We start from the raw sequence: 13,908 nt of genomic DNA, 5'->3' as shown, positions 1-13,908 counted from the left end.
AGAGCTGGTCTAGTAGTTAGGACCCTAGGATTCCCAGCACCCATGTAACTCCCTCCAGCTCTAGGAGACCTAATGCATCAGGCACCTGACTCACATGTATTCACCCACAGTCACACCCTACACACAACTAACTTAAAAAATAAAGTAAATCTTTAAAATTAAGTTTTAAAAGACACAAGCGGGGCTGGAGAGATGGCTCAGAGGTTAAGAGCACTGTCTACTCTTCCAGAGGTCCTGAGTTCAATTCCCAGAACCCACATGGTGGCTCACAACCATCTGTAATGAGATCTGCTGCCCTCTTCTGGCCTGCAGGGATACATGCTGTATACATAATAAATAAATAAATCTTTAAAAAAAAAAAAAAAAAAAAAAAAAAAAAAAAAAAAAAAAAAAAAGACACAAGCAATAATCAGAAAGGAAAGGGCTGACATTTTTATTTAAACCGAAACTACAAATTTTTATTTTGCTAAATCTGTAAATTAAAGAAAATTATCACAAATGGGAAGAAGATACTTATAAACATACCAAAAATAAATAAAAACCATTAATTTAACTATCGAAAAAAATCAGATATATTTATATGTATGGGTGTTTTGCCTACATGTCTGTGTACCACATGTATCCCTGGTTACCAAGGAGTTTAGACGAGGGAATCAGATCCCCTGGACCTGGAGTTAGGGATGGTTATGAGCTACCATGTGAGGAGTGGGAACTGAACAAAGATACATATACACATGCACACACACACACACACACACACACACACACACACACACACACGTGTGTGTGTGTGTGTGTGTGTGTGTGTGTGTGTGTGTGTATGTACTTCAATATAATTTTATTCCCCACAAAGCCAAAAAAAAAAGTGACTAAGCAGTTGTTAATTAACTGGCTGCAGCATTTCTTACAACTAATCAAACCGTGATTAAATTATATTGGTTTGGTAGACTCTAATGGGTCCAATTCGGATGCTCAATCCAAGTACAGCCTCCCACAAACTTTTATTGACTAGCAACAAAAGGAAAACTATAACACAGGTTATCTGGCTGACATGACCTGAGGCAGGTGGCTAAAGTTACTAGCAGCCAAGCACAGTGGTACACACCTGTAATACCAGTATTTAGAAGGATCACTAGCCTGGGTTACATGATGTCTTAGTTTGGATTTCTATTACTGTGATAAACATCATGACCAAAAGCAACTTGGGGAGGAAAGGGTACATTTCAGCTTACAGTTGTAGTGCATCACGAAGAAAAGTCAAGGAACCTGGAGGAAGGAACTTAAAACAGAGGCCATGGAGGACCATCCAGGACCACCTCCCACGGGTGGTACAGCCCAGAGAGCTAGGCCCTCCCACATCCATCATTAATCAAGACAATATCACACAGACTTGCCTATAGGCAATTCCCCAATTGCAATTCCCCCCACCCAGTTATGTCTAGGTTTGTGTGAAGTTGACAAAAACCATCCAGAGCACACAGTATGACCCTGTTTACAAACCAATCAAATGAGACTATTCATCATATGCCTTCTGGTGTAACATGCTACAAATAGAAAATCAGTCTTTTCTATCATATACTTATAAAACTTGTGTCTACAACATGGAATTCAAATCTTTTCATCTTCCCCACCTTTTAAGTCTTTTATACAAATGTTTCAACCCCACACAGAGCAGGTAAAATCTTTGTTTACACAAAGGCCTCCCGCTGCATTCCAGGAATTAGCTGGAGCAGGGACCCCTTTCCCCTTCTTCCTTCATTTCCTGTAAGTCAATTCTTTCCGGTCTAGCCAACTGCCTAAGACTGTGAGTCAGCCCCCAGGCAGTGTGGAAAAAGACACAGTGACCACCCGAGTTAGAATAAAAACAAAGCACTTCTTGTCTCTGTGGGTTCCATCCTCCGAGCACACCAGGATAAGAATGAGGTTTGCCTTGTCCAGACACAGCAAACTTCAGCTGAAGTGGTGGTCACTTTGGTTTCCACCCCGAACTTATTTTTAACATCATTTAGTATGAAGTTCACAGCTTCCTTGGGAGGCATTCTTGCTAAAATTGTTTAACTTGGATCTCATTAAGTTTACATCCAACTTCCATTTCATAAAAAAATGACACGGAGAAAAAAAGCTAAGCACAAGACACAGACCATGCAAAATGAAGACCAACCAACTCGATGGCCTTTATATTTACAATGTTATTTTTTTAATGCAGGGATTACATTTTTTAAAAATGCACGGTATTATCTCAGGAACTCTACAACACCCAGACTTTTCCCTAAAATCTTTGCTTTCTGAGTAACTGCCCAGTCTGGCCTCAAACTCTTGCCTTCAGGAATATTCCATCCCCAGCCATCCAAGTAGCTGAACTACGAGCATGCCCCACTGCACCTCTTAAAACCTTTTATTAAGAGCACTCACCTGTTACATTTTTCTCAGCGGTATAAAATTGAATTTGTGGAGCTTAAACTAGATGAGCACTCAGTTTCACCTTAGAACATTATGTAGCTGCCTACTTTGCAGAATTTGTAAATTGAATATACTCTTCTTGAGTATACAAATTACTAGGGTGTGGACTTAGCTTTGTCATCCATCAACTAAGATAGAGTCTAAAGAAAACAGTATCATGACTATTTAAATTTATGCCTGATGTGCGTTACTTATATAACATTTTCGTTATTTTAAATGATAAATGTAATTGCTAAGAACGCGATATCAGTTTCTGTTCCAGTAGAGTAACATTTAAGAAACAGAACACGCACCAGAAAAATGGCAGAGCTGATGAATGAGCCTTCCGTACCTGAACAGGTAAAGTCAACTACTGAAGGACGTGAGGGACAAGTTTTGAGTGCTGGAGAAACTATGCTTCTCAAACATCAGGGCATATCCTAACCACTGGGGGTAGTCAGGATTCAAACTCTGATTCAGTAGGTCTGTAATGGGACCCCACAAGTCTAACATGCTCGGGTGCTGCTATTGCTGCTGCTGCTGGTGTGTGAGTAACAAGGCTGGGTATGTACTTAGCTTTCACTACCACTACCAGCTCAAACTTCACATCTTTTAATGGTCGGTTATTGCAGGAGCACTATTCGACAGGCTCGGACAAGTTTCTCGAGGTCACGGTGCCAAGATGTCTGAAAAGTAGGACTCAAACATAGGCTGATTCTCAGAATAACTCAATTTATAGGCAGACCTAAGAGTTCTGAGCAGGTCCAGAACTATTTTCGGCAGCATTCTTATGGGTAGGGTCCCGGCAGAACTACTGCGCCTCTGAAACAAACACAAGTCGGTCTTCCCTGTACCTAGAGGTGAACGAAGCACCTACACTGCAGGCGCCTGCCTGCACCTTCTAGGGTTCCTGACCCGGTTCAACGTACACAACCTTCCGGTCCGGGGCAGGTCCTCCGGGTGGTCCCCGGTGTACGGGGGCGGGGCCTGTGCGTGAGAAAGGTTCCGGGCGGCCCGTACCACCGCGCACAGGGGGGAGTGGTTTCTCAGGGCCCGGCTGCGTCTCGCCTCAGCGCCCGGGGGCGAGGCCGAGGCGTTCCGAAACTGGCCCTTCGCACCCTGGTCGGGCGCCGAGCAGCGAACGCGCGCTCTTCCTCACAGCCCGCTCCTCAACTCTTCCCTCGGCCCCTCGACCGAGTGGAAGGCCCCGGAAATAGGGGCCAGCCTGCGAGCGCGGCCGCCTCGTCCCCAGCTCCGCTGCCCAGCGCGCAGGCTCCCCGGTCGTCCGCCCTTACCAGCTCTTTGGGAGGCTTCTCCTGGGTTTTTCCAAACAGCCCCATGACGAACTGGACTCCCCTCACCCTTTCCGACTTTCCGCTCCCTGCGCCCAGGCAGGTCACGGGCAGCCGCCTGGGCGGGGCCGCGAGGAAGGGAATCCAGACGCCCGGAGAAGGGCGCGGCGGCAGCAGGGGTAGTACGCACGCGCGCTGCGCAGGCGCAGAGTTGAGTTGGGTGGGGTTTACAATCCGGTGACGCCATTGCGCAAGTTCAGGGCGCTTAAGTGAAGTATAGAAGTGATTGTATTTATTGACTGCGTTCAAGACCTGTGAGTTATCCTAGAAATCTGTCTCTCAACGCTGTCACCCACATTTACAACCACTTCCCAGATATTTGTGAGTAGCCTCGTCTGTCCGGGAGTCACCTCACAGGCTGCAAACCTACCCTCCCCGTAGCGCCTAGCTCACAAGCTCGACCGTCATCTTCTTTCCTCGTTTTTGGAAGTCTCAAAAGTTCTAACTTTTCGGCGCAAAGCTACACAGAGAAACCCTGTCTCGAAAAACCAAAAAAAAAAAAAAAAAAAGTTCTAACTTTTCATCGAGTCAAAACTTCAGCCCTCCCATTGCATCCCAACTCTGGAAGCGTTTCTTCGGGCTGCCACCATTTCCAGATCTGTAGCAGTGATCTATGCGGAAACCCGAGAACATCAGACACTTCTAGGATTAACGTTTCATAGACATGTAGGTGTCAGAGCCGAAGCTAACTTCTGAAGAAGGGATGACAAAAGACTTCCATTCTGGCCGGGCGGTGGTGGCGCACGCCTTTAATCCCAGCACTCGGGAGGCAGAGCCAGGCGGATCTCTGTGAGTTCGAGGCCAGCCTGGGCTACCAAGTGAGTTCCAGGAAAGGCGCAAAGCTACACAGAGAAACCCTGTCTCGAAAAACCAAAAAAAAAAAAAAAAAAAAAAAAAAAAAAAAAAAAAAAAAAAAAGACTTCCATTCTGCACCTATCAAAGAAATGGATTCATAGAGAAGGAACTGTGCAGGGGAACCTGGGCCCACTAGAAGAGCCGGGAAGTGCTCTTAAATGCTGAGCCACTTCTCCAGAATCATCTTGCTCTTTTTTTTTTTTTAATAGAGAACTCTTTAAAACCCTATTTTACGCACTGAAACCTTAATGATAAAAAAAATAAATAAAACTAAATAACTATTCTCTAACAGAACAGGGACAACCTGAGGCTCTGGTCTGTTTCTTCCGGGAAGGGACCAGTTAGTGTATCTTACAGTTAAGTCTTCATATGTTCTAGCTTTTGTATCATATCTTTCCATAAATTGTAATATGGCCACTGGCAGGGTGGGGAGGGAATCAGACACCTCCAGTTTTGACCAAACTATTGATGTGTCCATTTTTCTTCACAACTTCATTTTTTAAAATTTATTGTTTGAGAATTTCATACATGAATGTAATGTTTTGTTCAGATTGATTCCCCCAACTCCTTCCTTGGCCTTTTGTTTCCTAATTTCTTTTAAAATAAAAAGGTTTATGGATCCACTTTCACTCAAAGCGTCACCTGGATGGGCACAAGATACCAAGGAAAAGTCTTCTGCACCTATCTGAGCTACCTCTTTAAGTGATGTTGAGTTCTTTTCAGGTGATGTTGAGTTCTCTCTAAGCCTGGACCTTCCTTGTTTTTTGTCAGTGGTCCATTTGTTTATTCTGTACTGCTTGGATATTTCATTTTCAGAGCATGCAGACAGAGCTTTGTTTATTTTTGTTTGCTTTCAGAGCATTGGTTTATTTGCTAGCAATTGAGCTCCCCCCGCCCCACTCCTTCAACAACAAATTGTAGTTGCTTATAGCAAACTTGCCTCTTTTAATTTAGAGAGTCTATCAGAGCCTGATCACAAAGATACTGACGATAAGGGGTACTTGTTCTCTTGCCCAATAAGGTGAGTGTAGGAAGCCTCTCTCCAGCACATGCAGTAGCCTCAAAGAGAAGCCCAAGACAACGGACCCAACTCTGGTCAAAAGGAACCATATTGGCTCAACTGGGAAGACACATGGGCTATGACCACAGGGTCTTCAGCCGTGCTATATCCCAATAAATTTACACAATAAATCTGAGACAGTGTGGGAAGAACTGACCTTGGGTTGAAACCCACCTGAGCTATTCTCATACTCCGTACAGAAATCTGATTCAAAACACAAATCTGTCCAACTAGCATAAAGGATTATAATTTTCAGGAAAGAAAAAAATACACTAAAATGAGAAACAAATTAAGAAAAAAAAGGAAATATTTGGTAAGAGGTGCCATTTGGCACATCAGGAGGCTTATTTTTAATTATTACATTAATTTAAAGCAATTATTTTAACAATTGTAGAATGGGGGAACATGTGATAGTCTCTCCTGATTCCTTTTCACTCTAAACTAGAAGCCCTAGGCGACAGAACTAAATACAAACAGACAGGCTACACCAAAGTTTAAAAGCTTCTAAGAAAGGAAACGATGAGATGCTAACTTATGAGAGATTCACAGCAGAGGTTTGGGAAGCTGTCAAAATTGAAGACACCGTAAAGGACAAGAAATTAATGAGGAAAAAATTTAGACAATGTGTTAAGATTCTTAACCTTTTACTACTTTCATAATTTTTTCATTATTCAGTATAGTTGGAATGTTTTAAGTCTAGTTTCTAAATTGGCAAAACTCTATTTTAAATCTTACCCCTCTCTTAGGGTTTCTAATGAAGAGACACCATGACCACGGCAATTCTCATAAAGGAAAACATTTAATTGGGACAACTTGCTTATAGCTCAGAGGTTTAGTCCATTATCATCATGGCGGGAAGCAAGGCAGTGTGCAGGCAGACGTGGTGCTGGAGCTGAGAGTTCTTCCATCTTGCTAGGCAGGCAACAGGAATGGTCGGTGTCACACTGAGCAAAGCTTGAGCAAAAGACCTCAGAGTCCATTCCCATAGTGACACACTTCCTCCAACAAGGCCACACCTCCTAATAATGCCACTCCCTATGAGATTATTGGGGCCAATTACATTTAAACTACCATACCCCACAAATTCTCTATACTACCTCCATTTAGTGGGGGGTAAAGGGTGTTCATGTATGCATGCATGTGTGTGTGTGTGTGTTGTTATTGTTTCCTTTTTTGGGCAGAAGCTCTTTCCATTGTCTGCAATTCATTTGTCAACATTTATTTATTTATTTATTTGTATTGTTATTCTGTGTAGCTTTGTGCCTTTCCTGGAACTCACTCTGTAGCCCAGGCTGGCCTCGAACTCACAGAGATCCGCCTGCCTCTGCCTCCCAAGTGCTGGGATTATAGGTGTGCACCATCACCGCCCGGCTCATTTGTCAACATTTTTATTGTTCTGCATCTCCTTTAATTTTTTACATAAATTTTCATCAGTGTCAATATTTATAGCTTTACAATTCTATAGAAAAATATATAATAATTTAATTATTTCCCTGCTGAATGACATTATTTTCATTTTTACCTTACTAAAGGCTGTTCAAAATGTAGGCACAGCTGAAATTTTAAGATATACTACCTTTTCTTCCAGGGATTCAACATAGTATCACCATTACAGATTCATTTGGACATAGAGGTGGCCTGAACATAAGCATTATACTATTTGGAATTTATACAAATAATGCTTACAATGCGTTCTCCCCTGAATCTTTGCTAACAGTGAATAGAATTGATTGTTTGTTGATCTGGAGCTGGAGAGATGACGGCTCAGCAGTTGAGAGCACTGGCTGCTCTTCCAGAGGACCCAGGTTCAATTCCCAGTCCCCACATGGTGGCTCACAACCATCTGACATTCCAGTCCCAGGGGATCCAGTGCCCTGGTCTCCGGGGTGCCAACCATGCATGTGGTGCATAGACATAGATGTAAGCAAAAATATCCGGGGTGCCAACCATGCATGTGGTGCATAGACATAGATGTAAGCAAAAATATCCATTCACATAAAATAAAAATAAAGCCTCAAAAACCATTTCAATGTTTGCTAATCTGTGGACATTAATACTATTTTGTGTCCCTTTACATTTTAAATTAGTATGTATGTGTTCATGTTTCAAAATGATGGGTGTCATTATGATGCTCCCATGTGACAGAACTCTGGTGATATTTTGTTTGTGATCTAACAAATACAGCCTGCCTAAACATCAGAGTGCGGCACTAAGCCACTAGTTAGCCATAGAGGCCAGGTAGTGGTGACACACACCTTTAATCCCAGCACTTGGGAGGCAGAGGCAGATGGATTTCTGTGAGTTCAAGGCCACCCTGGGCTACATAAGACTGATCCAGTCTAAAAGAGAAATAGAGGCCAGGCAGTGGTAACACACACCTTTAATCCTAGCATTTAGGATCTCATGCCTTTGCTCCTAATACTTGGGAGGCACACATGTCTTTAATCTCAGCACTAGGGAGGTTGAGACAGGAAGTAATGTGACTGGGTGGAGAAAAGGAGTATAAGATGAGAGGAGACTGGAGCTCAGGCTTTTGGATGAGGAGTTGGTGGGTAAGAGGTGGTCGTGGCTTGTTCCTTTGTCTCTCTGATCTTTCAACATTTACTTTGATATCTGGCTCTGGGTTTTTATTAAGACCAATTAGAATTCGTGCTACACTGAACTACATGAGTTGTTCCTATTCACCTCATTAATCTTTCTTGTCTTTTCTCTCTCTTCAGTGGTTCCCTTCGTATCCCTAAATAGTCTCACACAAAAGTAGTTTCATGATGTGGACACACATGAACTAGATTCTACACATGAGAGAAAGTGTGATACATGTGTCTAAGTCTGTATTTGTTTGTTTGCTTAAGACGAAGTTCTCCAGTTCTATACATTTTTTCCCAGCAAATGATTTAATTTTACTTTTCTTTATGGCCTGGGTAAAACTATATTGAGCATTTATGACACATTTTCTTTGTCTCCTGGTGTTGGTGGACATCTAGACTGACTCTGTAAAGCAGCTGTTTGAATATTGCCACAATAAGTAGAGGCATGCAAGTATCTCTGTGGTAGGCTCAGACGGCTCTGCATATGTATCTAAAGGAGTGACTGGATCTATGGAACTTTTGTTTGTTTTCTGGGGTTCCTCAATACTGATTTCAGTAGTGGGTACTGTTTTATTCCCACCGAAGCTGTGCTCATTCCCCCACGGAATCCATGACAGTGTGTGTTTGTTTTCTGGATGAAGGCCTTCCCAGCGGAGTGAGGTGGACACTCACTGTAGCTTTAATTTGCAATTCATTAATGTCCAAGGATGTTGACATTTTTCTCCTGTATGAGAACTCTGTGTTCAGTTCATTCGCCTGTTTGTTGATTGGGGTGGGGGGGTGGGGGGGTGCTTTTCTCCCCTTGGTTTGGCGTGTGTGTTTAATTTTTTTTAATTCTTGTTTTTGTTTGTTGAGATAGAGTCTCACTATATAACCCTGACTGGCCTGGAACTCACTATATGGACCAGGCTGGCCTCAAAACTCATGGAGGTTTGCCTGCCTCTGCCTCCCCATTGCTTAGATTAAAGGCTGGTGTCACCATGCCTGAACTGATTTTTTTGAGGTCTTTATATATTCTTATGTAGAAATGGCAAAGATTTTTCTCCATTGTATATATAGGCTGTCTCTTTGGTCTTAGTTGTACAAAAGCTTTTTCATTTCATGTCATTTCATTTTTGTCAGTTATTGTAATTATTTCCTGGGTGGTTAGAGTCCTTTTCAGAAACACTTTGCCTATTCCCACGTTTTAAAGTTTTTCCTATATTTTCTTCCAGAAAGTTCAAAATTTCAAGTCTTAAAATAAGGTTCTTGATGCATTTTGGATTTAATTTTGTTCAAGCCAAGATATAGGGATCTAGTTTTATTTTTCTGCATGTGGCGATCCAGTTTCTCAGCACTATTTGTTGGTAGGAGGTGGACTTTTACCAAAGTATGCTTTGGGCACCAGGTAACTGTAGCTGTGTGTGTAGGCTTCCTTCTGGGTTCTCCACTGTAGCCGGTTGCTCTGTACAGTGTAAGGCCATTTTTATTCCTATGCATCTGTGATGTGGTTGGAAACCCTCTAGCTTTGCTCTTTTCACTCCAAATAGCCTTGACTAATTCTGTGTCCAAAAGATGTTGTACAACAGCTTCCTTTTATTGAAACATTCCATCCTGCAGGGAAGCGCCTTTGACATGAAGGTAAACAACTCTAAATAGCTCCAGGAAGTTCCTGAAACTGACCGGATTCATTCAACCCCCACCCTGCCAGAGAAAGCAGTAAAAGCTGCAAAGAAGACCCTCAGACAAGCCAAGCTGTAAAGAAAACTCACAGACCAGACCAGCTGCCTGCAAGAGGTGTAGTCCAACTCAGGCATCTGGGAAGGACACTCTCCAACCTGTTGAACAGGCTGTGCTCCAGGTTCCCAGCTTTGTGAGCTGTCACCAATCCTGGGGGGGAGGGGCTTGGTAATGCAGCTGTCTTTGAGTCATTTCTGAAGAGGACCCCCACACAGCAGGGCTTCCTCCTGGACCCCAGATTGGGCACAAATCACACCCAAACACCTGTTTTCACAGAGAGATCCTTTGTTAAGCTAGAAAGAAAAGTTAAAGTGGCTGCTTTCTGACTCAGGCAGAAAAATAGCAGCAAATGACCTTGCCTGTGTAATTTTTAAGAGGAGAAGAAGGGGAGGTCTGTGTTAGAATGGGCTAGGATGGGGTGGGAAAGGAGATGGGGATGAGGGAGAAGGAGAAGGGGACAGGGAAATGGGGCAGGGGTGTTTGCCCCAGAGGACAGAGGACTGCCTCTGGGTAGAGAGGAGACAGACTGGCCCATAGGGAAACGGTGGTTTATGAGGTAAAGAGGGGGGAACCTCGTGTTAGGAAGAGGCATTTCATTTTAAATTGGGAATGCTAATTAGGTAAACTAAAGGGGGTTTTTGATTGCTGAACTTTGGTAGTCAGCCTCCAGAGGAGGAAGTGGCCAAGTAAGGGACTAGACCTTGGTGGCTAGCTTTAGGAATGCCATCTAATGGTGTTTTGGAAAGGCAGAGGGAATGGGGAGAAGGGCAAGGCCTGCCAGAGCCACATGTTCAAGTGAGCTAGTGTCCCTTCAATTTCTCTTCCTGTAACTCCTCACCCATACTATTGTAAGTAACCCCAGTAAAACTCTGGTTCACTAAGTTAGGCTTTGATGGTGTTGATATTTTGGACTGTTGCAGGCCTCCTGTCTGGGGTGGGTAGGCACGAGTGTTTTATCTCCCCAGGGTAAGTTTTGTCACACAACATGAATTTTAGGGTTGTTTTTCCTAGTTCTGTAGACAATGTCACTATAATTTTGATAGGAATTGGACTGATCATTTGAAGTAACAGCCATTTCCACAATATTAATTCTGTGGGCTCATGAGCATAAAGCTTTTTCCATCTTTGGTCTCTCCTTCGATTTCCTTCAGGGTTTTAAATTTTTGTTGCAGAGGTCTTTAACTTCCTTGGATAGTGTTTTAGTTATTGTTCTAATGTTGTGATGAGACATCATGACCAAGGCAACTTCTAGAAGAAAACACTTAATTAGGGGCCTGTTTAGTTTCAGAGGGTTAGTCCATGGCCATCATAGTAGGGAGCATGGAGGCACACAGACGGGCATGGTGCTGGAGTGGTAACTGAGAGCTCACATCTTATCTGCAAATTGTAGGCAGAGAACGACTAGACTGGGCCTACTACGGACTTTTGAAACCTCAAAGTCTACCCCAGTGACACACCTCCTCCAACAAGGCCACACCTCTTAATCCTTCCCGAACAGTTCCACTAACTGGAGACCAAGTATTCAAACATATGAGCCTGTGGAGGCTGTTCTCATTCAAACCACAGTTAGGTTTATTTCTAGGTGTTTGTCTTTTATTTTTCTTAAGCTATTGTGAATTGGAACTTTCCCCTTAAGATATTTCTCAACATGTTCATTATTGGTATATAATAATGGTACTGATTTTTTGGATGTTAATTTTATATCCTTCTGATATTCTGAAAGTGATGACCAGATATAAAGGGGTTCTGATGCTCTTCAGAGCCTTCTAAGTATAAGCTGCTATCATCAGCAAATGGGGAGAATTTAACCCTTTTTTCTTATTTGTGTCCCTTTTGTTGCTTTCTCCTGCTTATTGCTCTGCCTAAGTCTTCAAGTTATGGAATATGAACAGAGAAAATATTTTCCTTGTTGCTGGATTTAGATGAAATGCTTTCACCTTTCTCCCCTTGTGGTGATATTTTGTTTGTGATCCCACAAATAAAACTTGCCTGAAGATCAGAGTGTGTTGCTAAGCTACTAGTTAGCCATAGAGGCCAGGCAGTGGTCGCTCACACCTCTAATCCCAGCACTCAGGAGGCAGAGGCAGATGGACCTCTGATCTCTGTGAGTTCAAGTCTACCCTGGGCTATACAAGATTGATCCACTCTAAAAAAGAAACAGATCTGGGCAGTGGTGGCACACATCTTTGATCCCAGCACTTACTTAGGATCTCATGTCTTTAATCCCAGCACTAGGGAGGTGGTGATAGGAAGTGATATGGCTGGGTGGAGAGAGGAATATAAGGCGGGAGGAGACAGGAGCTCTTTCTCTTTCAGGTTGAGGAATTGGTGAGGTAAGAGGTGGTTTGTTTGCTTGCTCTTTTGTCTCATTGATCTTTCAGCATTTGTCCCTATACCTAACTCTGTGGGTTTTTTTTTTTGTTTTTTGGGGGTTTTGTTGTTGTTGTTGTTGTTTTTTGGTGTTTCTCTGTGTAGTTTTGATGCCTGTTCTGGATCTTGCTCTGTAGACCAGGCTGGCCTCGAACTCACAGAGATCTGCCTGGCTGTGCCTCCCAAGTGCTGGGACTAAAGGTGTGTGCCACGGATGTCCGGCTAACTCTGGGTGTTTATTATTAAAACCAATTAGGATTCGTGCTACATCCCATTTAGTATAATACTGGCTACAGGTTTGTTATATTTAGCCTTCATTATGTTCCTAATTTCTTCAGGACTTTTATTATGAAGAGATGCTAACCTTTGCCAAAGGCATTCTCTACATCAGTTGAAATGACCATGTGACCTCTAGCCCCCAGTCTATTTATGTGCTCTAATACACTAACTGATTTGCATATGTTGAAATTTTCTTGTAGCCCTGGAATAAAATCAACTTGATCATGGCACATGACCTTTTTATGTGTTGTTGAATTTGGTTTCCAAGTATCATCTGGGGAAATGTTGCATCTACATTCATCAGGGAAGTTGGCTTATAGTTTCCTTCTTTTGTTCTGTCCTTATCTGAGTTTGTTACCAGGGTAGCACTGGCTGTAGAATGAATTCAGTGGTAATTTTCTCTTTTCTCTTTTATGAAGTAGGAAGGAGCATGAATGTTAATTCTTTGTTAAAGGCCAAGTAGAATTCAGCACTGAATCCATCTGGTCTTGGGCTTATCTCAACTGGGGAATTGTTAATTATTGTTTCTGTCTTCTCATTCATTATAAATCTATTTAAGTTGTTCACATTCTCTTGATTTAATTTTGCATGTGTGCTTAGGAATTTACATATTTCCTGTAGATTTTTCCAGTTATTGTGAGGAGGAGTATACATTTTCATCATATTCTCTAATGACCTGCTGGATTTCTCTTTCTTTTTCAGATTTATTTTGATTATGTGTGTTTGTGGGGAGCGGGGGTTGCATGTGAGTGCAGGTGCTTTTGGAGGCCAGAAGAGGGTGTCAGATCTACTGGAGCTAGTTACAACTGCCCAAAGTGGGTGCTGGGAACCAAACTCAGGTCCTCTGGAAAGGCAGTACGTGCTCTGAACCACTGAGCCATCTCCCTAATGCCGACCTCTAGATTCCTTTGCTGTATTAATGTCCTGTTTTATTTCTAATCTTATCTGTTTGGGTCTTTTCTATTACTTTTGATTGTTTTGGATGTGAATTTGTCAATCTTGTTCATCTTTTCAGAGAACTAGCTCTTTGATTCTCTGATTTCTTATATTGTTCTTTTATTCTTCATTTCATCATTTTCTGTTCTGATGTTGATTATTTCTTTCCATTTCCTGATTTTGAATTTGTCTTGTTTAGGTTTTTCTAAGACTTTTCCCTGCTTTCTGTATCTCAAAGTTTCTGATAAACTGTGTTTTCATTTTCATTTTCTTCTATGAATTCTAAAATTCTCTCTGGTGTGTTTTGTGT

At 42.4% G+C, this 13,908-nt stretch overlaps 1 protein-coding gene across 2 annotated transcripts in view; it reads right to left on the bottom strand.

Annotated features, from left to right (window-relative positions):
- Chmp3 (charged multivesicular body protein 3) overlaps positions 1–3,936 on the bottom strand; it is a 32,983-nt gene extending 29,047 nt beyond the window's left edge. The window contains exon 1 of one of the 2 annotated variants that reach the window (XM_052722039.1): positions 3,735–3,936. In XM_052722039.1, coding sequence (XP_052577999.1) covers positions 3,735–3,779 — 45 coding nt within the window. In that variant the 5' untranslated portion in view covers positions 3,780–3,936. Of the gene's footprint in view, positions 1–2,412; positions 3,332–3,734 lie in introns of those variants that run through there. The other variant, XM_052722041.1, reaches the window with a different exon arrangement.
- Positions 3,937–13,908: the final 9,972 nt, after the last annotated feature.

This window comes from Peromyscus californicus, unplaced genomic scaffold (genome assembly GCF_007827085.1).
Source record: "Peromyscus californicus insignis strain IS unplaced genomic scaffold, ASM782708v3 Scaffold_6__1_contigs__length_162567912, whole genome shotgun sequence".
In the NCBI taxonomy this organism is placed as follows: Eukaryota; Metazoa; Chordata; class Mammalia; order Rodentia; family Cricetidae; genus Peromyscus; species Peromyscus californicus.
Note: the sequence above shows the minus strand (reverse complement) of the source record. Positions and strands in the feature narration are given on the sequence as shown.